At 39.3% G+C, this 15091-nt stretch overlaps 1 protein-coding gene across 8 annotated transcripts in view; it reads left to right on the top strand.

Moving 5' to 3' along the window:
- The window catches only part of RAD18 (RAD18 E3 ubiquitin protein ligase), a 123197-nt gene that overhangs the window by 57520 nt on the left and 50586 nt on the right, over positions 1–15091 (top strand). For all 8 annotated transcript variants that reach the window (XR_012159775.1, XR_012159772.1, XR_012159774.1 and 5 more), the window contains exons 10-11: positions 1990–2124; positions 3951–4113. Coding sequence is in view for 4 of the 8 variants with exons in the window: in XM_073351211.1 (XP_073207312.1) it covers positions 1990–2124; positions 3951–4113 (298 nt within the window). In the remaining 4 variants the exon portion in view is untranslated. The remainder of the gene's footprint in view (positions 1–1989; positions 2125–3950; positions 4114–15091) is intronic.

The raw sequence follows: 15091 nt of genomic DNA, 5'->3' as shown, positions 1-15091 counted from the left end.
GAGTGTTTTGGTATTGAAAAAATTGAGGATAGCTAGCCTAGAACAATGCTTCCCTAAGCACAATCAATGCTTCCTTTTATATAACACACAGGCTGCGTTTTCAGGGGAGCTGAATTAAGGCTGCATAGGCATTCTAGCATTTCATAACTTTTGAATACTTGACTTTGCGACCTTTTATAGTGTTGGTGTATTTTTTTTTTAAAAAACTAGATGTCTGCTCTTCGTGACACTTGGCATTTTCTTTGCAAAGCCACTTATGCCTGTCTTTCTGAATTCACATTTTCATTCAGAAAAAGGTAGTAGGCTATTCAAAGCTAGTGCTTTATTTTCCAGAAATATTGATGTAATGTATAGTGGCAGTCCTTATCTGTGTTAGATTGGGGAAGGTGAGGCAAGAAGTGAAATTAGGAAATACAAAATTCTAAGATTAGTGGAGCTTCCTCATTATTTCAGCTACCTGGAAGCCATGATTGTGTGTGTGCAGAAAAGGCAGTTCTGCAAGTTCTGTGGACTTCTGCAGCGAAGAGAGAAAATCAGTGATTTAAGGCCTTAAGTTCTCCTTTAGGTGTTTTTAGCCTTTCCTAGTGGCACAAAATGCCTTAACATTTGTTTTTGATTTCTTTTCTTACAAGAAAAACAGAGTTCCAAATTGTGGTCTGGATCAGCAGTGGCTCACTGAGAGTTGTCTGGCATCTCTCTCTGTTAAGTTTTGAAAGGCCCCCTGTAATATATATGAGTGTTTGAGTTATATTGATTGTCCTGAGGACTGAATCCCTCTGTGCATGGAACAGGGCAGAGCAGCAGCCGTGCACATTTTTCCTACACAATGATCTACCTCTTTCCTATGGAAGTAGAGGGCACCACTGCTAGGAGTAAGAGAGGCAGTCCAGTCTCCATGACCATTCTTTTTTCTGTCAGGTAGTGCCAGCCACGGTGGTTGTTTGGAATGGAGATAGCTTTCCACTGTGTAATGGACTGAAATCTCTAGCACCTTCTACATAGGCCTCTGAACAGATCTGTTGTGATGACTTTCATTAACTATTGTCCCACTGTGAATTAAGACAAGTGACAGAGGTGAAAAGCTTGCTGTCCCCTTACTGATCAATTCACTGAGCCATCTGGACCCTAATGAGCAACCGGTACTCCAGCAAATCCCAAGGGAACTAGAATTCTTCAACAACATTATCTAATATTATGGCAAGAGTAACTGAATTATTTAGCAGATTTTTTTTTAAATTGGCAGACAATGGTATCAGGGAAAAACAAACACTATTTAATTCCAATGTGCTTGCACACTTAACCTGGCTTTTGAATGAACAGATGTTTTTATTCTATAGCTCATCTTGCTTTAAAAAAAAGTTTAAAATGAATTTTAGGAAAATGCGAACGGACTAGTAATGTTTCTTTTTGCATGTTCTCTTGTCCTACCTTGCATGTGTGATGCTGTTTTATGGACAACATTTTTGTAAAAGTAAAAAACAAAACAAACAAACAAAAACCCTTCCATTTTCTTAAAGGGGGGGGGAAAATCCTGAGTCTCTTCTTTACATTTTTGACTTTTTAAAAAAAATCTTTTGCATAATTCTATACCTAGTAGTTGGTGATATAAAATAACTGCCTAAAGTAACCAGAATAAATGGTGGAAATCATTTTTTGAATACAAAAAGATATGTGGTTCCAGAGGTTTTAACCAAGTTAATTAAAAAAAAAAATTAACTAGAGAGATACCAAAATCCTAGCTCCTTTGAAATTAATGGCAAAACTCCCTCTGACTTCAGTGAGCACTTTTCAAAATTGAGCCCTTAAATAGAACACTTAAAATGTTGCAACAGTGAGTCAGTTGGTGATTTTTTGAATTGAGAAATGTTTTCATTATTATGCATTTGTGTTTCTGTTCATGTCCTTTTCACTCTCCCCTTGCACACTCATGATGCTGCCAGTTCTCTGAGCAATTTGTTTTTCATAGAAGAATGTAATTTTGTGTTTCAGGGAATAAACATAAAGGTGAATTTCAGCTTTTAGTGGATCAGGTAAATAACCGATGGAAGAAAACTGGTAAAAGGAGAATCAAGAGCTTACAAGAGAGAGAAGCACCCACTGCTGAAGACCAGGCTATGGACACAGGTGAGTAATGTTTAATACATCTGAAAATAAAAATAATTTTTGCGTTTCCCTAAGAAATGATGCATGCACGCATACCCCAAAGCCACCAATTAAACTACGTCAACTACCCAGTGTTCATGTAGGTCATGATTTAACAAGGTAAATATTTACATGCTTAACCTTAAGTGTATGAGTAGTCCAGTCTCTAGGAACCACATCCAGCATAGATATTCTGTCTTTATTACCTGCAGAGACAAAAAAATACCCATGGGTACTGTTAGTTCTCACACTAGTTTTCAATCTTATTTGTTTTAAGAAATTGCTTGTTGTGGCAATGTGGGTATATCTTTGGTCATGTTTTGGGGATGATCTAGGAGGGTACTTCTAAGTCTAAGCCTTGTGGAATTTAAACATGTGGTTGCAATATCTGTCAGTGGGCAGGTTCTATTTAATGACCTCTGCAAATCGTCCAAATTCCTACCATGTTTTTGATGATGCTTGAATCACTGTTCTCTTACTGCATCTGAGGAAAGATGATCAGGACTATCTCACTTGCTCTTGACGGGCTTTGTGTCTTAAATTTCGAATCTTCATAATATTTTTGTATTCTTTAAATATTGTTTGAATTGGTTTTTGATTACAACCATGTTTAAAAAAAGCTTTAATTTTGGATACGTCTTCCTTTGGGGAATTGTATTCCGACCTAATAGATCTTTCCTATTTCTAATCCATTAATTTCAATGGAGCTATGCTGATTTATTGACAGTCTAGCTCACTGAATTCTGCAGTACATTCACAACTGATATGATGAATCCTCTTGATATTTCATTCTGAGTCGAGGGAAACGGTGCCTAAAACTAAATGCCTTGAAGCCTTTATCCACACTGTAGCTACAAAAGTATTTGGCATTTTGTCAAGATCAGTTCTGCAGTGATAGGCAAAGTCATGGTTGACAGTCGTTCTTGAAATTTTTTCTTCTAAGCAATCATGGTTTACATCTCCAGTATTTGCAGGACACTTGTTATTGCAAATTACCATAGTAGGGACTAATGCTTATCAGGTTTTGAGCATTGTATCTAAGCATGCTTTTAATATGGGAATAACTACATTGGAAAATGAGTGTAGACAAGGTATAAAAACAATTTAGTTTCTTTATAATATTGTCTAGGGAATAACCGATATCTCTGTCCCTCTGGAATGGCAAAGGGAATCACTTGGGGGTAACAACTGATAAAAACATTTGTCAAATATAAAATAATAGAATTGTTTTAGAATAGTATTTCCTAGACATGCTTCCTTAACTTAAAAAAACCCAAAAAGTCAATATATTGACATTTCTGTCTTTCCAGAGGCATTGGCAAAGCATCAGCTTAGTTTTATTTACAGCCACCTTATTACCTTGAGCTGTCAAACTTCCGTGTTCTAAAACTGTGGCGTGTAATGATATAAAGTGAATTCATACTGAGCACCAGGAAACAGAGCTGCCACATTTTTGAGTATTTGCTAATTTTTAAAATATGGTGATTGGAGACAAGTGCACATACACACCCGTGGCAATTTCTCTCACCCTCGCTTAAAATAGATATTGGACAAATGTTGCTGTTATCTCTGGTTCATGGTGAGTGTTTACTATGATGGGGAAAAACTTAGGCACTTTATTGAAACAGTGATTCTGATAGAAATCTTGCACAGGTAGTCAAAGGAGGGGAGGAAATATGTTTGAAATATGATTTTAAAAAAAAAAGTTTGGCTTTTCCAAGCTAGAGAATAACAAACTGAAAAAGACACAAAAGGGAAACTAAACTATCTGCTAGGTATTAATCTCTGTCTTGTATTATTTCTGCCAGGAGAACAGAATATTAAAAAACAATGCACAGACCAGACCTTTGTAATAGACCAGTTACCTAAAGCCGAAATACCTGGTTCTGACACAAGCAAATCCTATAATTTGGCTGAGGGCTCAGAATCTCTTTCTCCTGCATTCTCAGAGTCATCAGGATCAGCAAGGAGGTTAGTGGCATACCGATTTACGTCAATCTTTTCTTTCTTATGTATCTCATGATAGCCCTGACAACAAAGGTGGGAAGACTTGTGATAGCATCAAAATGCTGCCTTTCCCTGTGTTTTTATTTCAGCTTCTTGGCAATGAGTCCCTTTTTGTATCATTAAGTTGGGGGTCTCAATTAATTACAAGTAATGTAACAAACTTGTGCATTTTCCAATAGTGATATATTTTTGAGAAGAGACTCGGTTGTTTTTTATTGACAATGAATTACTTTGCTAACGTGAAACCAGTTTTGCTGACAAGTCCTTTCCATTGTTTGATGTTTAGTGCTTGTTTAGGATGTTTACTGTCTAACAGTTAATCTGCCATCCATTCCTGTGTCAGAACTGTGTGTCTTTCTGATTAGTTTTTGATGTCTCTATGATCTTCTAGAACTATCTGGGAGTGTGTGTTAAGTAATCATTTATAAACTGCAGTATACTGTCTGGCCAGGTCGTTTTTGTAAGTGAAGACATGCTCTCAAAGGAAATAGTTATATTAGCAATTTAATTGTAACGTATAGCAGACATTTTAAATGTGCCTTTTTATCATACCTTTTATCTGAGTGTCTCAAAGTACCATGCAAACAATAATTTCCCCTCCATGTTAAGTAGGGAAATATCATCTCTCTTTTACAGATAAAGAAACTAAAAGGCACAGAGTTTAAGTGACTTGCCCATGGTTGTTCAAGAACTTGTCTGTGGAAACATTGGCAAAAAATTCAGTTGGCATGGCTTTCAAAGGTGCTATGCGTTCTCAAGCCCTGTTGAGGTCAATGGAAGCTGACAATTAGGCCACACAGCTCCTAACCCTCACAAGACCATGCTGCTTTCCCATATTACTGCCATCTAGAAATATCGGTGGGGTTTTAATAACGCAACTGTGTATAGACAATAAAGGTTTTGAAAAAACTAATCCAGTGATATAAAATATCTGGCACAATGGAGAATTAGCAAGTTTATGTGTATTGTGACTAAAAATAAAACAAAAACCCTCAACACAAACATGGAGAATAAAAGCAAGATTGTTGGTCTTACCCTCTTAAGCAATGAGACATTCAGTCACTTAAGGAACAGTGTAGTTAGGGATATGGAGACAGTAGGTCTTCCAAGGGATGACAAGCAATTTAATGATGGAAAAGAAAATTGAAGTCAAACATTTTAATTTATGCAAGGAGAATTACATTCTTTATCTTACTGTGTAAAAAGGAGAATATGGGAGAGATGCTAGCAATAGAACATGTTTCCCAGAAGAAGAGGAAGAAATATCAGGGGAAATAGAGTTTCTGCCATAAAAGGTGATTAAAAAAAATTGTGCTATTTGTTAAATGACTAGTCAAATGGGATCCATATGAAAAGACACTAGGGCAGTGATACTCAGACCTCAGTGAAAAGAAAAGGAGGACTAGTGGCACCTTAGAGACTAACCAATTTATTTGAGCATAAGCTTTCGTGAGCTGTAGCTGTAGCTCACGGAAGCTTATGCTCAAATAAATTGGTTAGTCTCTAAGGTGCCACTAGTACTCCTTTTCTTTTTGCGAATACAGACTAACACGGCTGCTACTCTGAAACCTGTCAGACCTCAGTGATTCAGGAGCCAAATTAGTGATCAGCGTTACCCTAAAGAGCCACAGTAGTGTGAATTCATTGTTTCATTTATTATTTTTATAGTAAGCTTAAGCTTGTTTCTCTCACCGACAGAAGTTGGTCCAATAAAAGATATTACCTCACTCTCCTTGTGTCTCTCTAATGTCCTGAGGCCAATACACCTGATAGACAGACATGTTCTATAACAATAAGAGAATGAACTGTAAATCCCTGAACAGAGCCTGTGAATTGTGAGTCTCCCTTGTGAGTGAAAGTAATTTAAAAGAACTGCTCATTACCTCTGTTTTGCTGTCTCATTACATCTGTATATAATTGTTTTAATTGCATTTTTTTCATATAAAGTGGCCTTCTCTGAAGCTCACCCTAGATGGTTATGAAGTTCTGACTTTATAAGGAACATTCCTATGAACCTGTAGCTTAATATGGTCTAGGAGCACCTTGAAACTGTTTTAAACATATTTTCTTGATTACTTTATTGAAACAAACCCATTAAGCATTTTCAGAGCTTTTTTAAAATGAATCATGAATACTGGAGACTTGTATTCACAATTAGTGTACCTGGAGATGCTAGTCAGAGTAAAAGGGTCATTTTCATATCTTGCTAAGTATACTGTTACATGTGGCTTTAATTTTTTATCAGCGATACATATGAGACAATGACCGTAATTATATCTTGCTATGAAATAAATCCAACACCACAATCTCAAAAGTCTTTCAACAATGTAACTATGTCATGGGATCTGCAAGAAAGGTGGATCAATGCTCTTTTGCATTTTGGAAGCATGGTTGCACAGGTAATGAGTTCATCTTTAGTGGGTATATGGAATTCTTGGCCTGCAGCATTGACTTTCCGATTAGCAAAAAAATTTATACAATAGTTTAGCTGGATCTGCATTGACATTATGCAAACTCATTGAGGGAATACTTTATCTTTCCTTCACCACTGGCTGACTAAAGACAACTGAGATGAATTGAAAGGATTCATTTTTGCCTTCAGATGAGCTGTTGCACATTGCCATGTAGCTTTTAAATTAGCTTTTGTACGTGCATGCACAAGATCGGTAGCCTATTTGCAAGTTATGCAGTGATGCATAGCTAAGGGAGGTTCAAGCTCTGACCTTTCTTTTACATTTTCAAGGAAAGCCTTGCTTTGGGTGAATAATGAGCATGACTTTTAATTGTATCATTTGTCTTTTGTTTCTTCTCCTTGTCATCGGAGGTTTTGTTGCCACTGGCACTGGCTGAGGGGTGGTCCCTCCCATTCCATCTGCCAGTAGGAATGTCTTACTTCTGTGACCTACAAATGATCCGGCTCACCTGTTTTTCCTCTCACCAGCTTTTTCTCTTGCCTTTGCTGGACTCTCTGCAGCTGGAATCAGCCCTGCTTTATTGGCATTTTTTGTGTGTTGTTTTTTTTGGCGTCATCTGTCTCCTTCTTTCCTGAAGCTTTGTGTTTCAAACCTGCAGCCCAGTATAACCCTGGGGACATGACCGAGCTTTAGTTAACAAAGGGTTTCGGGTAAACATGTTTGGCAGCATGAACCACACAGGTTCAGTTTGTGTACAGTTTGCAAATTGGAAGTCTGTTCACAAGGATTGGTGGTGGTTCAACTCTATGAAGTTCACGTTGAGGGTCAGGTTTTACAAGCACACATCTCAAAGGGGGATCCCCTGCCCTGAACATTACTACTACTATAGCTGCCCCAGGACTTCCTCTTGCTGTTTTAGTTCCACAAAGTAGACAGTAGATAGAAAGGAAATCAGACTAATGAATGGAAAAAATAGTGCCTAATTCTCATCTGTATTACTCATTTTATTTTCTTGATTTCAAGCTAACTGTTTGGCTTTAATATCCTCAGCAAATCTGGAATTTTAATCTTTTTTAAATGAAAAGGCTTTTTTTGAGAGGCAGGAATAGCATGTAGTGGCTCATTAATTTTCTGTATCATAAAATTTCTGTTTTATTGCAAGTTTAGTGTTAAGATATGCCCTAGGCCTTAGGGCCCTCTCCTGCAGCCTTTTATGTCAATGGGGACTTTACTTCATGTAGGAATTTGAGGATCTTGCCTTCAGCAAAGTTACCTTTCTGTTTACATTTTACGTGTGCTTTCAGACCTTAATTGGAAACATGGCTGCTTTGTTCTCTTTCATTGCTTAAAAGTGCTGAGCATTCAGCAGCAAAAAAAATAAATCTCAGTTCTTCAACTTTATTTAATCAAAGAAAATATTGAAAATAAGGAATTGTAGAACGTGTAGTAGCAAAAACTGTAGAGTTGTTGTGTTTGTCTTTTCTCCATGTGTAGTGGGCTGTTACAGGGGGTCCGTGGTATACATCGGGGTTGTGTTTCTGAAAAGAATGGATACCGGGGAATTTTTCTCCATAAGAAATAATGTCCATCCTGCTTCTTCCTACCCCCCCCACCACCCCCACCTCCAAGCACGCCCCATCTTCGCTCCTCCCACTCCGTCCCAGTGTCTCCTGGGCTCCGGGGAAAGCACCCAAAGAAAAGCCATGCGAAAGGGGAAGTGACGGATATGTGGATCGGGACCAACGTGAATCGGAACACTTTCCCCTATTGATGAGCGATGGATACGTGAAACAACGGAGAAGGGGGAGATGTGTACCGGGGACCCTCTATATACAGTATGCTCTTTGGGTGAATTCTGACCATGATATGGTCTAGCAATATCAGGTACCTAAGTCTTTTAAAAAGTGTTGGTCCGCCTGCCAAGCTGAAGTAGTGATTATTATAAGTTCAATTATAAGTCTGTTCTGCCATCTTTCTGCTCTAATTGCATAGGGTCTAGTTTTGTCACCCTTACTCATGCTGAGTAATACCTTACTCCACAAGTAGTCCTTTTCTAGTCATTGCGGCTACCTACAAGATGAAGCACTATTAAAAGTAGCTCATGTTGGTAGACTGGTATGTAGGTAGCCATGCATTGTGAAATATCCAGTAAAATTGCCATCTGTACTTGAAATTTGAATGGAGTAGCTGATCTGACCTGCACACAAATCTGAGCTGGCAAAGTATTGTAGGATTTGTTGGAAGAGGCCTTTACAATTTGATTTGCATATTGGGCAGTATGCCCACTCTGCACCCCCTTGTGTCCCCTGTGACAGTGGCTCTGCCTCTCTTTCTCACTTTGTCCCAACAATAGTTCTGCGACAGACCTGCCTTCTCTCAGGGAGGGCCTGTCAGGTAGCAGTGTCTAGTGAAGTCCAAAAAGCATGAAACAAAAAAATCTTCTGCCCATCCTGGTCTGCTCTGCTTCTCTGAGTGCTGATCCTGCAGGGCTTCTTCTCTGAAGTCCTTTCCCCCCAGTCTGGTCATCTCCAGGCTGTGTTCCTGGGGGTTAGTCTTTTCCAGAGCTTGCCATAAGAGCCTCCTTTTGGGCCAATCGCAGAGTTAAGCTCCATCCTGCTGATATCCTCCTCAACTGAGCTGTCCAAGCCCTTTTATGGAAATCACCCAGATCTTCCCTAGATGAGTGTAATGGCTACATTGATCAGCTTGTAGCGAAGTGGGGTGGTAGCTGATCTGTCACACCTCTTAAAGGGCCAGCCCACCTATGACAGCGTATCTTTCATATTTTGAATTAGTTTAGCATAAACTCTATATGCAGGTGATCTTAGTCTGTAGCCTTTATCCTCACATGCATATATGTAGTCAGCACTTTCATTCAAGCTTTGTTTGTGACCTCCACTTCTTTTGTTGGTTTGATTTTTGGAGACACACGGAAAAAATCATTATAAATACAAATACACGAGAATGTGAAATATGTAGAAGATTTTTTGGGAGGGGTAAGGGGGAGGAATTTGGCTATCTTTAAAAAACGTTTTTTCAGTGTAAATTTGCAGAATAGTTGAGGAACAGATGTTTCTTTCACTATCTTTAGAAGATTGTTAATCCCTAAGAATGATGCTTATGTTAAACTGTTTTTGTCAATAATTTATGTAGGTGTGATTTTTATTGCTGATTAGTAAGATCATTGTAACTCTGAAGTATGAAGTCTTCTCTGGAGAACTGTAAGATAATTCTGCATGCCTACACTTTAAAAACCAAACATGTTTTCTATAAACAGATGGTTGGGAATGAATAGATTGCAATCATTCTTGCCTCTCAAGTGAAATGTGCTGTCTTCTATTCACTCTTAGAACTTCTGTTAACCTATGTTTAGAGAAATAATTTATTCAACTGATCTGCCTTTGTTTGGATAACTGAACATACAGATATTCAAATGTTCTGATCAAGGAAAGTACATTTTATTTTACTTTTTTACTTTTAAAAATCCAAAATGGAATCATACTTTAGCTTATATACCTTGACAGGGTAATGGAAAAATGAAGCTTAATGAAGTTAATGCAGCTTAAGCCAAGAAATTTAGTATTTGCAGATTAATAGAGGAGATATTAATGACATAGACCTATTAAAAACTCAGAATAATGTTGATTACTGTCATTTTTAATCTCATTTAGTTTCTTATTATTTCCTATTGTCCATTCTGAAAATTATCTTTGGATCTTTTCATGCCTTCTAAGATCATAGAGATGATTTGCAGATAAGTAGCTATTTCAAAATCAAAACCTCTTTGGAGTATATAACATTCCACATATAGTAACAATGGTTGAAGATAAAATAGAGAGAGAAAACTCACCAGTTTAAATGGCTGCCATGAAAGTTTGTTTAACCTCATCTTGTATGTATGTAACGTTGAAAATAGCTTTAGAGTTTAATGTGAACTTTGCATGTGTTTAATTGCATCACTGTACTTGCATGCTCAACAGGATTTTTAATAATGAGACTGCCAAATTACAGACAACTTTTTTAAAAAAATGCATTAGCTACTGTGTGTAAATCCATTTACAGACAGATTTATTAATATTGTCTGTTTACAGAGTGGGTACCTTCTGTTAAAGTCACTGTGTAGTGAAGACAAATTTATCTGCTTTTATTGTGCTATTTTTATAATAGACAAAATATATTCAAAAATAAAATAAACTATACAAGCATTTCAGCGTAAGTATTTAAACAGGGATCTTGTCTACACTGTTTTGACTTTTCACCCTTTTCAGAAAGTGCTATGCAAAATTACTTTCTCCATTTGTTTGTTTCTTAATTCTCAAATGTTGTAAAGTTTGAACATTTCCCAGGGTTGATAGGAAAAGTGTATTAAATTTAAACTGGTAATTGGGCATAGAATGGTTGAGTACCTGATGTCAAGTATCAGAGGGTATCCGTGTTAGTCTGTATTCACAAAAATAACGAGGAGTCTGGTGGCACCATAAAGACTAACAGATTTATTTGGGCATAAGCTTTCGTGGGTAAAAAATCCACTTCGATCTGAAGAAGTTTATGCCCAAATAAATCTGTTGGTGTTTAAGGTGCTACTGGACTCCTCGTTGTTTTTGTGAGTACCTGATATTTCAAGATCTCCTTGTTTTCTCTCCTGCCAAACCATTTTCTGTATTCCTCTTTCTGTCTTAAATTTTAAATAGAGAGAAAGGATGAGTGAGGTAATATTTTGTATTGGACCAACTTCTTCAGCTCTGGGAAATGTATTCTCAACATTAGATTAAATACAAGATGGAACAAATTGTTTAGTATAAATAGTCAACATATTCTAAGGTTAAGTTGCATGTTAACACCCCTGCAATCACAGGACAAAAAAGGGGACATTAGCAGGTTACAGATTGTTGTAATAAGCCATAATTATAGTGTCTTTATTAAGACCTTGATTTTTAGTGTCTAATGAAGTTATAAATTTGCAGCTTCCAGGCTCATCCTTTGAGGTGTTGTGCAGATTTCCTTTGAGGACGAGGACTGAGAGGTCAGATATGGAGTGATCATTTTGTGAAAAGTGTTTGCCCACAGGTGGTATGGTGTTTTTGTACTTTTTTCTGTGTGAGGTCATTCGAAAGCATAATGATTGTCTGGTATCACACACACCATTTAGTGCACTGGATGAGGTATACCACATTTTGTGATAGGCATGTATAGGACCCTGGATCTTGAAAGGTGTGTTGTGGGGAGTATTTGTCATTGTAGCAGTGGACATATGGTAGCAGGTTTTGCATCTGTTTTTCTGGTGGGGTCTGGTGCCACTTTGAGTTGTTGGGCTCTGGTGTGTGGGGATTTTGCTTCTGATGATGAGCATGAGGTGTGTTGTTTGAAGGCCAGAAGAGGGGGTTCTGAAAAGATTTCTTTTGCGGTATGGTCCCCGTTGAGTATAGGTTGTAGTTGTTTAATGATACCCCAAATGGGTTCTAGCATGGGGTTGTGGGTGACAGCTAGGGTAGTGTGGTCAGAGGGCTTTTTTCTGTATTGAAGCAGGTTTCGTTGGGGTATTTGAGTATCCCATTCCATGATGCGATCTACTTCGCTGGTGGAGTGTCCTTGTTTGTTTGGTATGTGGTGATTTCTTGTTTGAGATGGTCCCTTCTGGAATATTTGAGGTGTAGCAGATGATTCCTCAGTTTTTCTGAAGTTCTTCTGCAGAGCTGTTTGGCACATTTGAAGTTGTATGTTTTAAGTTTTAAATGTATAAACTTCAGTACTTGCTGTAAGAAAGTCTTGTAAAGGATATTAATGTTGCTGTTACTAATAATCTGAATGTACTTTATAGTCCCAATCTGGCGAGTATCTGGATGCATTATGCCTAGCCAAAGACAGTGTTTTTGTCCCTCCCTTGTATGGGAACAAAATTTACTCTCAAGTGCAAAAACACAATGAAAAATATCCATGAATTCTTGAATTGTACCCATAATCTCACAGATGCGAACAGCAGGAGGTATCCATTGCAATTATCTGGACCTTCTTTACAAAAATAAATTTTTCGTAGTTGTCAGTGATTTACTCTTTGATCCAGCTCCATGTTGAGTTGCCTCAGAGAAACTAGAGGCTCCAAAGAACTGTGTTTTTCAGACTCTTTCCTGCTTTGGGGATATTCCTTGTTTGTTTTTTAGTTCAGGTTAGTGTGCGACTTAAAATCATGAACCTTAACAATCAGGTACTGGAGTGGTTCAAAAAGATCTTAAAAAATTTGGCCAGGTTGTATGTTAAAGCAATACACACAAATTCAGTCAATTAGACAGTGTCTGGAGTGCCCTTAGAGTACCACACGTCGTAATTTCTTTGTCTTTTCAGCAAACATGGAGCAAGACTAATGCTAACACAAAAGGTTGAAATGAAGTGCAGAAATGACTGTAGATATGTGCAAGGCAACTGCCCATTGCCAGCTGTGCGTTCCTCTCTCCAAGCTTCATTTTGTTTGAAAAGCTACCAAATATGTTTTTCTGAGAGAGCCACAAAGACTGTACAGACCAGCACTTTCCCTTGCAAGAAAACACACATCATAAATGTTGGTGATTTAAAACAACTCCCTCCCTCCCATCTCCCCTGACCTAGCTCGTAGAGACTGTTAGGAAAAATATAGCAGCCAAAGATGCAAAAAGTAGCCATCTCACTTGGGCTCCCTTCACCCTTGCTCTTTCTCTATCGCTCTAAGAGATAATCTAAAACAAATACTAGTGCTAAACCCAAGCCTGTCTGTTCTTTTTGCCCCTTGAGGAGGATAATGCTGCAGCTGTGTTTACAGCCTTCCCTTGGTTTTAGGCCTGAACTACAGAGTTCTTGCACCTCAGGAGACTGCTTTTTGTGCCAGTCTTTCTTCGGTCAGTGTCTGGAGCAGTTTCTCAGTGTGCTTTGCTGCCTTTTGCTTGCTCTTTACAGTTGTGGACCTTTAAGTAAATGAGGACTAGTTTGAACATTTAGACTCAAGCCTGATTATGAGTTAGCACCTAGCAGTGTCACCCCAGGAGGAGCATCAGTAAGGAATTGTCACTGTTCCTCTCTTGTGGTTTGTTCTGCCTACCTGCTAGCAATAGGGAGCTTTGGATTACTCTCTTCCCTACATCCAGAACAGCGATCCAGGCAGCCCTCATCCAGCTGTGTGGGGGAAGAGTAAGGATACTCTTCCTGCTCAGTTGCATCTGGGCTAGGGATGATCTAGCCCAGGGATGGGCAAACGTTTTGGCCTGAGGGCTACATCTGGATATGGAAATTGTATGGTGGGCCGTGAATGCACATTAAATTGGGGGTTGGGGAGTGGGAGGGGGTGAGGGTGCGAGCTCTGGGGTGGGGCCAGAAATGAGAAGTTCAAGGTGCGGGAGGGAGCTTGGGGTGCAGGGGCTGGGTGAGGGCTCCAGCTGCGGGTGCAGGCTCTGGGGTGGGGCTGGGATACAGGAAGGTGCTCCAGGCTGGGACCAAGGGGTTCGGAGGGCGGGAGGGGGATCAGGGCTGGGGCAGGGGGTTGGGGCACAGGAGGAGGTATGGGGTGCAGGCTCCGGGCGGTGCTTACCTCCAAGCAGTTCCCAGAAGCAGTGGTATGTCCCCCCTCTGGCTCCTACGCGGAGACGCGGCACCGGCCAGGTGGCTCTGCACGCTGCCCTGTCTGTAGGTGCCGCCCCTGCAGCTCCCATTGGCCTCCGTTCCCAGCCGGTGATAGTTGCAGGGGTGGCGCTTGGGGACGGAAGCAGCGTGTGGAGCCCCCTGGCTGCCCCTATGTGTAGGAGTCAGGGCGGGGGACATGCCACTGCTTCCGGGAGCCATGTGGAGCCACAGTGTGCATGGAATGGGTCAAGCCCCCAACCCTGCTCCGCGGCTGCAGCTCAAGGGCCAGATTAAAACATATGATGGGCCAGACACAACCCGTGGGCGCTAGTTTGCCCTCCCCTGATCTAGCCCTAAACAAATATTTACATTTGGGCAGCTTCAGTGTTTGTAGTGTTCAAGGTATTTTCTGTAGTAGATATTGGGAAGGAGCTCCTCAATTCATTTTAGGGAAAACGGGCATTTTTTTGAATAGTCACCTCTGTATTTACTGTTACATATACTGTAAGCTTAACTGGCTGCCCCAAAGCTTTCTTTTTAAAGTAAAAAAAGGCTATTGACATTGGAAGTCTTATTTACCAGAATACATGCAGTGCATTAGATTCAACATAGTATAGCATTTTCTAATTGATACCTGGAATTTAGATAGGTACGATGTTAGGAAAACTTTGCTCGACCATGATTTGTACCTCTTATTACTGTTCATTTATGCTTCATATGAATTAAACTCTTAATCACATTGGAAGGAAGATGCAGGGCAGATTCTTTATACCCTTCTGTCCTTCTGTGCAAGATGTTGGTAATGCATGGTGGAATGTAATAGTATGGTAATGTAAAAAGAAAAGAAGTACTTGTGGCACCTTAGAGACTAACAAATTTATTTGAGCATAAGCTTTCGTGACCTACAGCTCACTTCATCGGATGTAGCTCACGAAAGCTTATGC

Source organism: Lepidochelys kempii, chromosome 7 (genome assembly GCF_965140265.1).
Source record: "Lepidochelys kempii isolate rLepKem1 chromosome 7, rLepKem1.hap2, whole genome shotgun sequence".
In the NCBI taxonomy this organism is placed as follows: domain Eukaryota; kingdom Metazoa; phylum Chordata; order Testudines; family Cheloniidae; genus Lepidochelys; species Lepidochelys kempii.
The sequence above is the reverse complement of the archived record's forward strand: the minus strand, read 5'-3'. Positions and strand labels throughout refer to the sequence as shown.